The 12,326-nt window shown below is 58.6% G+C and overlaps 1 protein-coding gene across 6 annotated transcripts in view; it reads left to right on the forward strand.

Annotated features, from left to right (window-relative positions):
- ZMIZ1 (zinc finger MIZ-type containing 1) overlaps positions 1-12,326 on the forward strand; it is a 230,700-nt gene that overhangs the window by 111,275 nt on the left and 107,099 nt on the right. For all 6 annotated transcript variants that reach the window (XM_077895172.1, XM_077895180.1, XM_077895177.1 and 3 more), the window contains one exon: positions 11,267-11,375. In XM_077895172.1, the coding sequence (XP_077751298.1) occupies positions 11,316-11,375 (60 nt within the window). In that variant the 5' untranslated portion in view covers positions 11,267-11,315. The remainder of the gene's footprint in view (positions 1-11,266; positions 11,376-12,326) is intronic.

Consider the following 12,326-nt stretch of genomic DNA (forward strand, 5'->3'; position numbering starts at 1 on the left):
CTGGATCCAGAATCAGGGCCCCAGTCCTCAGGGGGGTGGGGTGGGGTGGGGGTTCCTATCTTCACGCAGGTGTCCTGTGGCTTCTCTTCCCACAGGCACTTCAGTTTCTGACCTCCCCCACCGCCACCCCCCCCACCATCTGCCTCTCCAGCCTCTTCCTGCTGTCTGGCCTCTACCCTACAGCCAGAATTTCTCAGAGCCGGTTCCTGGGAAAACTAGTTCTATGGGATTTTAAAATGTGTTTAGTGGGAAAAAAAAAAAAAAGTGGTTTGCAGTCTAGTAACTTTGGGAAAAACCGAGTTCTTCAAGGTCCTCACATCGAGTGCTTTCACGATCTCCCAGCGAGGGAGGTACACAGCTCTCCTCCAACTAATCAGACCAGAGGACACTTTGTTTAGGGAGGATCTCAAGGGCCCCGTTTCTGAGGAACAGACATCGGGCAGCCTCGTCCCGGGCATGCAGGGCTCCGCTCTCTGTTTGCCCAGAATAGGCAGTGTTTTCCCTCTCGTCCCCCTACCTCGGGCAGGGACACTGCCCACCAGGGTGGACTGCACACAGCCGTCTAGGCTCCTGCCTGGGAGGAACAGAGCTCAGCTCACGCGTTGTGAAGCGCCGTCCTGATCCTGCCTTCCATCTGGAACTTTCCGTGACTTGCCTTTGCCCTGGGACAGATCCCTCCAGCTCCCCAACCTGGCATGGGGATACCTCAGCCCCCCACGTCCTCGGAGGCCAGGCCTTGCGCCCGTGGGGTGGTTCCCAGGGCTGCCTGTGTGAGAGCAAGCAGAAGGAGCAGCCCCTCACCACCCCCTCGTCCTGAGCACAACCCCTTTTGTTGTTGCAAACGCTGAACTTCTGCCTCAGATGTTGCTGCAACTAGATTTAAAACTAGATATAAAAACTAGATTTTTTTTTTTTGAATAAGTCTAAAAAGAAAAAGAAAGGTTGAAGCTCTTTCGTGTCTAGGGCGGTGGCATTTACCACCAGCCGCCCACCCGCCCGCCCGGCGAGTCACCAGCTCCTCTCCGGCCCTGGTTTCCTCCTGCCTGATGGAGACAGACGATAAGGCCCACCTGGGCCTTGTGCGGAGCCAGTGCTCCGTGAGCTCGGGCTGTGCTGAGTGCTGGCTGTTCCCTGACTCGGTGAACACAGCAGCCCCCGAGAACAGACACTGGTAGGACTGCTTCCTTTTTACAGGTGGGGAGCCTGAGGCACGGAGAGGGTAGCATTTTGCCGCATGTCACAGAAGCTGGCCAGTGGCAGAGCCAGAATTTGAACCCAGGCAGCCTGGTGACCTTGACGGCTAAGCTCTCCCGCCCGTGTTAAGATGTGGTGACATGGGCCAGGAGGAGGCTGCGACGCCAGTGCTCTCTAAACTGTGGAGCGCTGTGCACAGCGAGAGCGTGCGTGTCAGCGTGCGGCTTCGGAACACCTAGTGTGAATTTTGTCTCTTAGCAGACATCCAGGAAACGTGTTTTCAGGTTGCCCTGTGGGATGCCCGGTTTGTGCCTGGAGGGTTCTGGGCCCCCACTCCCCAAGCACAGATCAGATGGCAGGCACCAGATCCAGCCGACTCGCCCCCTGCTCTGCAGGCCTTCTGGGGAGTGGGCACACTTGTGGGGTCGGTGTGCCAGCCGCAGGCCAGCTGGGATGCCGAGAATCTCTGCATGGAGCATGGGGACTTCGTGGTGCTTCTGCAGGGACAGCACAGGTGCCAGTGGGGGAGGAGCCCCTGCTCCCCCAGCAGGCCCCCGTTTGAGCCGTCTCTGGCCACAGCGAGGGCCTGTGTCTGCAGGGGGTGCCTAGACGTGGTGAGGGGCAGAGAGAGTCGAGCTGAGGGCAGCTAGGGCTGCTGAGGCCTGGGTGTGAGCTCTGGCCCCACCTCTGACCCAGAGTGGGGTCCTCAGCGTTCTGCTTCAACTCCACCCCCACCTCTACCCCTTCTGTGGGCCTGTTTCTTCATCTGTAAATGTTAGGATAGGCCTTGGGGCCCCCGGGTGGCTCAGCGGTTGAGAGTCTGCCTTCGGCTCAGGTCATGACCCCGGAGTCCTGGGATCGAATTCTGCATCGGGTTCCCTGCATGGAGCCTGCTTCACCCTCTGCCTGTGTCTCTGCCTCCCTCTCTGTGTCACTCATGATTACATAAATAAAATCTTTTTATTTTTATTTTTATTTATTTATGATAGTCACACAGAGAGAGAGAGAGAGGCAGAGACACAGGCAGAGGGAGAAGCAGGCTCCATGCACCAGGAGCCCAACGTGGGATTCGATCCCGGGCCTCCAGGATCATGCCCCGGGCCAAAGGCAGGCGCTAAACCGCTGCGCCACCCAGGGATCCCCATAAATAAAATCTTAAAAAAAAAAAAACTATAGGCCTGAACACATGCCCAGATCGTTTCTAGATTGAAGGACTATTTGGGTTTTTTTAATCATCTACCAATTTAAGTACAAATAAGTATCTGCTTTCTGATTCCTTTGTCTCCTTCCCTAGCTTCTTATTTCTTAAGAAATTAAAAAATATATATATCTGACCATCCCTAGCAACTGAGTAAAGGAGAAGGCACACACAGTTGGTAAACATAAAAGCCTGAGCGGTGGAAAAACTGTCCTGGGTCGGCCACACTTCCCTGAGTGACTGGCTAGAAAGGCCCCATCCATTCTGAGCCTTCATTTTCTCATCTGCAAAATGGTTCACAAGCTGCTGCGAAGCTGCGGCTAGAGAGTTGCTTAAAACATGTTGGCTCGCCCGAGTGGTCCATTCGTGGCCTCTGAGCTCCAAAAGAGCCTGGCTGTGACTTCCAGTTTAGGGGAAAGGGAACAGAGTCAGAAACTGAGCGGTCTGGGTGCAGATTTCTGCCCCTGCCTCGCTGGGGTAGCGACGCCAGGCTAGGCCCTCCTTGGCCGGGCCTGGTCGCTCTCCTTTCAAAGACAGGGCTGCCCGGAAGTTCTCTTCTCACGTGTCGGTGCCGGGTGGTTCAGCAGGCCGGGCAGAGGGGTGTGCGAGGATTGGCTGCCACGCCTGGGTTCGATGGGAAGAGTACTGGTGACTGGCTGTGCCTGCTGTGGGCATGGGGGGTGCAGTCTCCTGCCCCCCGGCCCCGCCCCGTGGTCCTTCACGGCTGCTCTCGTCTGCCTGCTCTCCTTGGACCATGTCTGGAGCTCCTGCAAAGTGGCAGGCCGGTGGTTCTGGAGCCTCGAGGAGCCGGGGTAGAGAGGGCCGTGGAGAACGTCTCTGTGTCTCTAGAGCCAGAACCGTAAGAACATCTGCGTGGTGTTTACAGCCTTCTAGAGGGCTCCGGCTGGCGATCGGGGGTCCTGGCCCCATCTCCTGCTGCATCCCGCCCCCTGGCCTCCAAGGGCCCTCAGAGGCCTGTCCCCGTGCTCCCGTGTCCCTACCTCATGGCATCTGAGCCTTCAGGGTTGCCAGCAAGAGCCTCAGGACGGAGCCAGGTGAAGGCCCCTGTGTGAGCACCACTGTCCTGGGGCAGGATTGTGACCCAGCCTCAGTCGTGACCCCCTGGATCCGCACTGCCGTCGGCCCTCCTCAGGGACCCTCCTCACACACAGGGCAATCAGGGCCAGGGAAGGAAATGTCTACTAGAGGAAGGCCTGGCACGACCCCGTGGAGGGTGTGATGCAGTAAAACATCACGGGGATTGTTATCAGAGCAGGGTTCGAGGCCTGGCACGGCTGCCTCTTAGTAGCATGACTTCGAGCAGGCCCTGGGGCCTCTCGGAGCGCCAGCGTCTTCGTGGTGGCACTGCTCCCCGGAACACCTCAGCAGGTGGGGGATTCTGGGGTGCACGGGATTCGAATGACGTCCACGTCCACGTCCATGTCCACATCGGTGCTCACTTAGGTTCTCTTCCCACCCTGAGCAGACAAAGAGCAGAGGCAGAGTGGCCCCGGGGAGGGGGGGCGGGTGGCAGAAAAAACCCAGTGACCCTGTCCAGGATTGGATCTGGCCTTCCCTTGCCTTTTGGGGAGAGAAGCTGTCAGAGCAAGTTCAGCCTGAGGTCGTGGGTTTGGAGTGGGGGGGGGAGGGGCAGGAGGGTCTGGGCGTCATCACAGCCCCAGGGGGACGGGGCACACCCAGTGCAGCTGGGATTCCCAGCACGCTGTGGGCTGGGACACTGGGCTGGCACTTTTATCAGGGCCGTACTGACACATGTTCTCCCAAGGCAGAGAGCCCTCCCTCTGGATCAGCATTTGGGTTCCAGAACAGGCTGTCAGGCAGCCCTGCAGGGCCAGCCCTCAGGAAGCTCCGCGCTAGAACACCCGGGGCACATCGTGTTGTCCCACCACCCCCCACTGGCCGTGGGTGTTCCTGCTGACGAGGGTGGGTGCTCAGAGGTTGGGTCATGGGGAGAAGCGGGTCCACCCTTCCAGAAGCTTCGAGTGCCGAGCCAGAGCATCTGTGCGGCCAGGAGGCTGGAGCCGCGTCGAGTCTTGGCATGGGGGCACTCCCAGGCTTGGGGAGGGAGGAACTGGGTTTGGAAGACCTGCTGTCCGGATCAGAATTTCCCTTTGCAGAACCCGGTCTCCTAAGTGACTCCCCGTTCTCGGCTCCTCAGCTCCGTGGGGCGGAGAAGGCTGCACCTTCCGGTTTGACAGATGAGAACCCAGGCTCAGGGAGGTACAGTGGCCTCCCACAGCCTCTCAGCCAGGAAGGTCTGACTGTCAGGGCCCACCCCCTATCCGGGGGGCCTCACACTGGCCCGAGGCAAGGGCCTGCTCCGGCTGCCTGGCCAAGAATGGGAAGCAGCTGGTCCTGCTCAGCTGCCTGGAGCTGCCTCTTCCCTTCCCATCTCCTGTCCCTCTGCCCTCCCCTGGTTTCCCTGAGCTAGGGTGCAGAGTCACTCTCCCCTCACCATCCTTGCTTCCCCACCACCCTCTTTCTCTGCCACCAAGCAGTGTGCCCCGGTGCAGGCTACAAAGGAGGGGAGGAGCCACCTGCTGTGTGACCACAGGCAGCTCCTGCGCCTCTCTGAGCTTCTGCTCCTCACCTCAGTCACTTTCATCCCATTTATACTATGTTTAAAATGTTTCTTTAATCCCCTAGGTCTGCACTGCTCCCCCAGTTAACCTCATCCTAAATAATGACATCCACAGACTCACCAGTGATCATTGTTCTAGTCCAAGCGCTTTACTGTGAGTGCGACATGTAAAAGTTGTGCCCGCAGATGACCTAAAACCCTCCTCATTCCACCAGGGGTACAGGCATCAATCTCTGGGATGCTTTGGACTGGGTTAATGGGAGTCTCCCCGAGGCCAGAGTTCCTCTGATTAGGGCCAAGTCATTAGGTTTTCAGCTCTTGCCACCGTGGGTCATGTGTATGTCCGTCCATCCATCTAATGAGCATTGCTGAGCACCTGCTGGGTACCCGGGCCCACGCTAGGGTCTGGGGATCCATAACTGGAAAACAGCCCAGCTGATGGGGGAGACAGATACCAGGACAGACCACTGGTCTAGGACCACCAAGATGGTGCATGACTGGGACACTGGGGGGCCAGTCACTGGAAGTGACTGGTTCTGCCAGGGGAGACCAACAAAGGAGGTGATGGGTGTACCAGGCTAGAGGTTCTGGGCTGAGGAACAGAGACAAAGACAGGGAGGTGTGATCTTCAGAGCATGGCCCTGGATGCAGGGAGCAGCCCCAGGTGGAACCCGTGGGAGGTGGTGGCTCGGCCAAGGAGGACCTTGGCTGACACTGTCATATACCAGGCTGGCAGGTCACTGCTAAACCCAGGGCCCATGACATCTGCCCTTCTTGAATCTGCCCTCTCTCTGAGAGCTGGTAAAGGAGCTGGCTGGGATGTGTCGCCTGGGCCCCGGGGCTCTCCCACCGGGCTGCGCAGCGGGTGGGCCCCAAACTTGCTGGCCCTGGCAATGTCTTGGAATGCAGCCTCTGCTCCGCGGGCTGTAGGTAAGCGCCATCCCCCCTCCCTGCCCCTGCTGCCAGCACTGCTCGCCCCGGGGGATCTGAGCTGCAGATGTGCATGGTGATTGAATCATTTCTGCACACCACTGCTCACACAGCTCCCCTGGGGACCCCGCCACTTGCCTGTGCAAGCTGTCAGATGTGTGTGTTCAAGTGCATCTGGCCAGCCCTGGAGTATGTGTGTGTGTGTGTACCTGCACTGGTGTGTGCAAGAAAAGGACATATGTATGTGAGCATGCACGCACATCTACAAATGCCTCTCCCCCGGGGTGCCTGTGAGCTGAGTGTACCAGTTAACTTGTTTGCCCTCAAAACAAAACATCCTGATGGTAGTAGAGCTGATGTTGGCCCACCGCCACAAGGAGCTGCCTCCAGGGCTTCAGCACCCCACATTTCTGTGGGGCCGCTAAGAGCACCCCGCTCCCCGTTTCCAGGGAGGAAACTGCCAAGGGCCATGATGCTTTCAGGCCCATGATGCTTTCAGATGGGTGCCGGGCCCACTCAGCCCTTGCCTCCCTTTGTGCTGCCCTCTCTCGACCTCTGCCCCCCCTGCCCATCCTGCCACACAGGGCGTGGGACCAGGGGGTCCCCGGTATCCTTTCCATTCTTAACATTCTGATTCTGAGCAGCCGTGTGTGCAGAAGAGCAGCTAACTTCTCTCGAAGGTGCCTTCTGTGCTAGGTCCCGCCAGAGCCAACTCGGCCAGCGCTCTGCTGGGGGGGCGGGGGGAGCGTAACGCAGGAGCTTGGCCCTCCCAGACTTACCTGAGTCAGGAGACCACACTGACTCAGGTGTCACTAGCAGAGAACACCGAGGCTGCGTTAGGCCAGGAGGGGGTGGTGGTGCCTGCCACCCTGGGCTCCCCCAGACCAGAGCCTCTGCCCCCCAGAGTTGCCGGGGCTGCCTTGGGACAGACAGGCTTCGTAGTTTGAAGTCAGGCTTTCTGCCCTTGTTGAGATAGAGTTTTCCATCGAGCTGGAGCTCGAATCCTAAGGTCGTTGGCGTTTGAAGGGCTGCCCGAGGCGGCCTTGTTCCACAGGTAGGAGAACTGAGGCCTGATGGGAAAGTCTCCGAGCAGGTGCCCCGGACTCCGCAGGCTGACTGGCTGTCCTTGCCCGGGCACGGGGCTGCTCAGACCAGGAGGGAGGGCCGGGGACCTGGCTGCCTGAGCCCACCCCCCACCCAGGGCAGGCCGGGCCGCGGGGAAGGGCCCAGGCCGTGGGTGCACCCCGGGGCCAGGCCGCCTCCAGCTGGGAGGGCTCGCAGCCACTTGTGAAGGCTTCCAGAAGCCCCAGGGCCCGGAGGGACCGGCGGCCCAGCCCTGTTCCCGCGGCGGACGGCGACCTCTGCTGGCCGCCGAGCGCGCCTCCTGCCCCGGGAGGGCCTTGCAGCTGGAGGAGTTTGGAGGGGCTGCGTGGCAGGAGGGGACTTGTCCTTGGCCCCAGACACAGCCCTGAGGGGGAGCTTCCCGGAGGCTCTGACGTCCAGTGCGGGAGGAGCGGAAAGAAAGTCACACCGATGGTTAGAAAGGCAGAAGGTTTGACTCTCAGCCCAACACCGTCCCGGCTGTGTGACCCCGGGCAGCTGCTTCCCCCTCCCCGAGCCTCGTAAGATTCAGTAAATCAGCAGTGCAGGCAATCAGGCCTGCCGCCTAAACACGGCAGGTACAGGACAAATGGAAGATTCCAGACTGCCCCACCAAGAGCTGCCCCTCCCCTCCCCCAGCACCCTTCCAAGCCTTCACCCTTTTTCTCTGGGGGCTGGAGCTGCCAACTCCATCCATTCCTGGTATTAGTAACCAAAATTTTCCACTGATCTCAACGGTTTAAAAGTGTCACCTCACCTGTGAGTGTCTCCTTAGTCAGCTGCATATTTTGTTCTTCTATAGGTTAAGACGTATAGGACACGCAGTTGTTCCCGTGACCTGTGATATCTTTCCTGCTAGCTGCCACCCACCTCTGGGTCTTCCCAGTATTCCAGGCCCAGGCTGGGGCGTGGGGAGGGGGAGGCACTCAGCAGAAAGAACTGCCTCCTGGTGCCTCTGGGTGCCAAGGGGGCTGCTGGGGTTGATCTAGGTTCCTGATGTCTGCCTCGGGCTTCCCAAAGTGGACCGAGTGCCCCCTAGGTTTCCAGAAACCATCTGTCAGTCAGTCACTCAACAAACATTGACTCAAGGCTCCACTAGGTCTCTGACCCTAGATAAAAATGCTGCGTCGGTCCTGGGAAAAGTCTACTTAGGGTCTTGTAAGGCCACCTAATCCCCACTTACCATCCTGCTCTACAAATGGGGAATCCAAGGCCTAGAAAGCCAGAGAGGTGGGCTCAAAATGCCTGCGTGTGGGGACGCTCCGGGGGGGACTCGCTGCACAGGAGGGCCCTAAGGAGAGAGCCCCACCGCGCAGGTTTCTAACCCTCTGGTACTTAGCTTCATCAACAGCGCCCCCTGCTGGCCCCTGAGCACCACGGTTTGTCCCCGGCCCCAGGAGCCCTCGAGGAGCCAGGCTGGAGCCAGGCTGGCTGGGACGCTACAAGGAAACTCAGGAGGAGAAACTCAGCCCCTGCCTGGGGGGCCCACAGAGGTCGCGAGGGCAGTGACACTTCTCCCATGACACATACCCTACACACCTGTGGGCAGCAATCTCCAGTGGGGACCCCCGGCCCCTCCCCACACGCTGCCCCAAAGCTTAGGTCGTAATGGAAAGCCAAGATTCTAGAGCTGGCTGTGACTAAAGCCCCTGGGCCGCAGTGTCCTCATTTGCAAAATGGGGATATAGGAACGATGTCTGGCCTATGGCAGGTGCGTGGACCGACACCCGTCTTACAGGAGGAGCTCAACAAATAGTCCCCGGACTGGGCCATATGGAGTGAATACCAGCTTGGATGAGGAATGCCTTGAATGTACAAGAGATTTCATTTTAATCTCTCCATGGCGCATAGATGTGGCATAGGATCCAGCACACTTTAGACATTGCGAGGTATTTGAGTCAGTAGGAAGGATGCACACGTGGGCACGTGGAGACGAGAGGTGTCTGGATGAATGCATAGATAAGTGGATGGATGGACAGATGGACAGACAGGCATCTAGATGAATAAGTGATGGATGGGGAAGTTGGCTCTTGAGGTGTATAAATGTGTGATAGGTGAGGGGTGAATGGAGGGATGTTGGAGGGCAGAAAAAAAATAAATGGGAGGCACTACCCCTACTTTCACCTTTTGTGGGAGAGCTCCAAGGGTGAGCATTTATCAAAAGTACGAATGCCCAAATGACCCAGAAACGCCACTTCGAAGAATACGTTCTCTAGATGGATTTACAAATGCGGCCGGTGTAAGAGGTGACCCTGCAACACTGTTTGGAGTGTTGCAACACTGCATTTGGAGACAGCCTCAGGCTTCATCACTTGGTATGGAGCGTGAGCCCTCTGAGCAGAAGGGCCTCCTCATCCGGGGCCTCGGGCCTTAGAGAAGCACCTGGCAGGGGTGGACATTCAGAATTTAGTTGGATAAATGATTCATCGGTACCTTGGAATACTGTGCAACCATTTAAAAATAAGAAGGCTCTTTATACCTCGATGTGGAATAAACTTTGAGATATGATTAAGAGGGGGAAAAGCAAGGTCCAAGTACTGCGTATGGAAGGCTGTCATTTTATGTGTTTTTGTAAGGGGTGGCAAGGGATAGTACCCATAGATCTTCACTTCTCTAAGATGAGACAAACCCCCCCCACCCCCCACCCCCACCCCCACCCCGCCCAGGAGACTGGTTAACACCGGTCCTCCCAGGAAGGCCACCTGGGGGCTGGGGACAGGGCCAGCACTTCACTGATTTGTGAACCGTGCAAAAGAGTTGCCTTTTCAAGTACAAATGAACAATACGAAGGGCTTTGAAGGAGCTGTAGTCGGGAGCTTCCTGGAAGTACGGCCAGGACTTTCTTCCCGAGGTCGAGGTCGGGCCTGGGCTTGCTCTGCTGGTCGTTCCTCAGCCAGGGTGCTCAGGCTGGGGGCAGAGAGCTAGGACGCGGAAGCAGACAGGCTCCTACTAGCCGTGGGGCCGTGGCGGATCTAGATCTCAGACCTGTTTCCTCGTCTGTAAAATGGAGATAATTCTAGTCTTGCAAAATAGGCATGAAGAGTGAAGGAGTGCAAGGGCCCAGCACACAGAAAATGCCTGGTAAATGGGACCTTGGGTGACACGGCAGGAGGTGAGGGGCCTTCGAGGGGGGTGGGGGGGGTGCTTCTGTCCAGCATTCTGTGTCTGTAGCCTGACATGCCCACTGGGTTGCGGGAGAGCAGACCCAGAGGCCCTGGGCAGACTTCGGCTTTGGCCCAAGGACCTGGACCACAGAGCAGTGGGTAGACTCTCCTCTCTCTCTCCCGACTTCCTCTCGCTCTTTTTTCTCTCTCTCTCTCTCCTCCTCTGCCTTTGCCATTGTGGCCTCTCCGGAGAGGCCTGGGGACTCTGGGGGCTTTCTGGCACTGCGGGGGCTTCCTCCACTTAGTTTCACCACCCGGAAGGAAGTCACACTCGTGTTAAAGCTCCTGAGGCCCACAGCTGTTCAGGAAGTGCGCCTGGGGGCCAGGACATGCATGTACCCTGCCCACTGAGCCACGAGCTGGCAGTCAGAGCCCTAGTTCCTGGTTTGGGCTCCGATGCTGGCTCCCTGCGCCATCCCTCTGAGCCTCAGTTTTCCTGTCTGGGAAAGGGGGTGATGCTAATTCCTGCCCTTCTTCTTTCCCAGGAAGAGAAAGGGAAGAATGGGATCGTGGTTGGTACTGTGCAGAACTCTAAAGCATGGGGGTTCGGGGTGGGGGGTTCATGGTACCCACGACAGGGTTCATGCACTGAAACCACGTGTGCAGTGAGGGCCACGTGGGAAGACCCCTACACACGTGCACGCACACACACTCACACAGAGCCACGGCAGGTGGGCTAAGCCCTGAACTGAGAATCTGAAGATGGGGTTGCCATCCCCACCACCACCCCCTGACACACACACACACACACACACACGTAGAAATGGGTGTGCCCGAGTGTGCCGTTCCGTGTCCTATGGTGGCCATGTGTACCCAGTGCTGATGTGAGTCACCCACAGAGAACACCCACCCATGCCCACAGCCCAGATGGGCTTCCCCGTGGGCCAGGCAGCTGTGGCCAGAGTTCCTCCCTCCAGCCAGGGCTGGCTGGGACAGAGGCCACCACAGCTCATGAGAGGCCCTGGAACCTGCTGGGAGCCACTGGGGCCAGCATGTCCATGTTGGGGCCGGAGGGTGGCTGTGAGGCTGTCGGCCCAGTGCAACCCTGGTGACGCCCGCTCTCCTCTGTCTTCACAGGCTGGACAACGTTCATGGCTCTCGGGTAGAACCCAGTGAAACGGCCAGAATGAATTCTATGGACAGGCACATCCAACAGACCAATGACCGCCTACAGTGCATCAAGCAGGTGGGTGTGTGGCCAGCACTGTGGAGCTGAGCCTCTTGGGCGCTGGGTAGAGGTGATGACAAGCCAGGGCTGACCGCCCGGGTCTCCCTGACCACGGCGTGAGAACGTTGCTGGCATAGACTGGCCTGACTCTGACATCACACACCAGGGTTCCTGTGCCAGCTCCACCCTGTCCCTCCCCTTCCCTTTGGGGCCAGCGTCATGCCCTCTCTGGGCTCCGCTGTGCCATCTGGGCTGTTGTGAAGATGTAGTGAAGTGCTCAGGCTCCTTCCCAGACCTAAGCCCCCTGCCCCTGTGCTCCAGGGTTTCTCTATAAAGAAACAGAAGAAAGTTCTGGGAAATAGATCATCTTACAGGGAAGGAAACTGAGGCACGGGGAACGAAGGGAGTCAGCTGAAGTCACGGCCCAGCCTCACTCGTGCTGGGAGGGCTCTCCCCGATGCTCACACCATGCTCAAGAGGCGATGTGCCTACCAGCATCCTGTCAGCGGCGGGGGGGGGGGGGGGGGGGGGGGGGGGCGGCGTCCAGGTGGGCTCGGAGCCCCCTCCCCCTCCCCCAGCTTTAAGGATCCTGGTGGAGCCCGGGCTGGCGGGTGCCCCCCAGTGTTGACGAGGGGTGGCGCACTGTCCCCTGGGCGCAGCCTTCTTGCAGCCTTGCAGTGTCTGTGCAGACTTCCTGAGTGTTATTTTTCTCCGGGAAGGAGCAGTATGGTAGGAGGGGCACGGACTTTGACGTCAGAGAGACCTGGGCACACACCCTCATTCCCCCATGTGCCCACAGTGTGGTCTCAGGCCTGTCCCTTTGTGTCTCTGAGCCTGTTTCCCCAGCTATCACATGGGTCCGGGCTGTCCCAGGGCAGCAGGGGTTGTTGTCCTCCATGTCTCAGCAGCAGACAGGCAAGCACCGGGGTGAGGCCCCTGGCTTAGGTGGCTTAGTGGGACGTTCTGGTC

Source organism: Canis aureus, chromosome 4 (genome assembly GCF_053574225.1).
Source record: "Canis aureus isolate CA01 chromosome 4, VMU_Caureus_v.1.0, whole genome shotgun sequence".
NCBI classification, from domain to species: domain Eukaryota; kingdom Metazoa; phylum Chordata; class Mammalia; order Carnivora; family Canidae; genus Canis; species Canis aureus.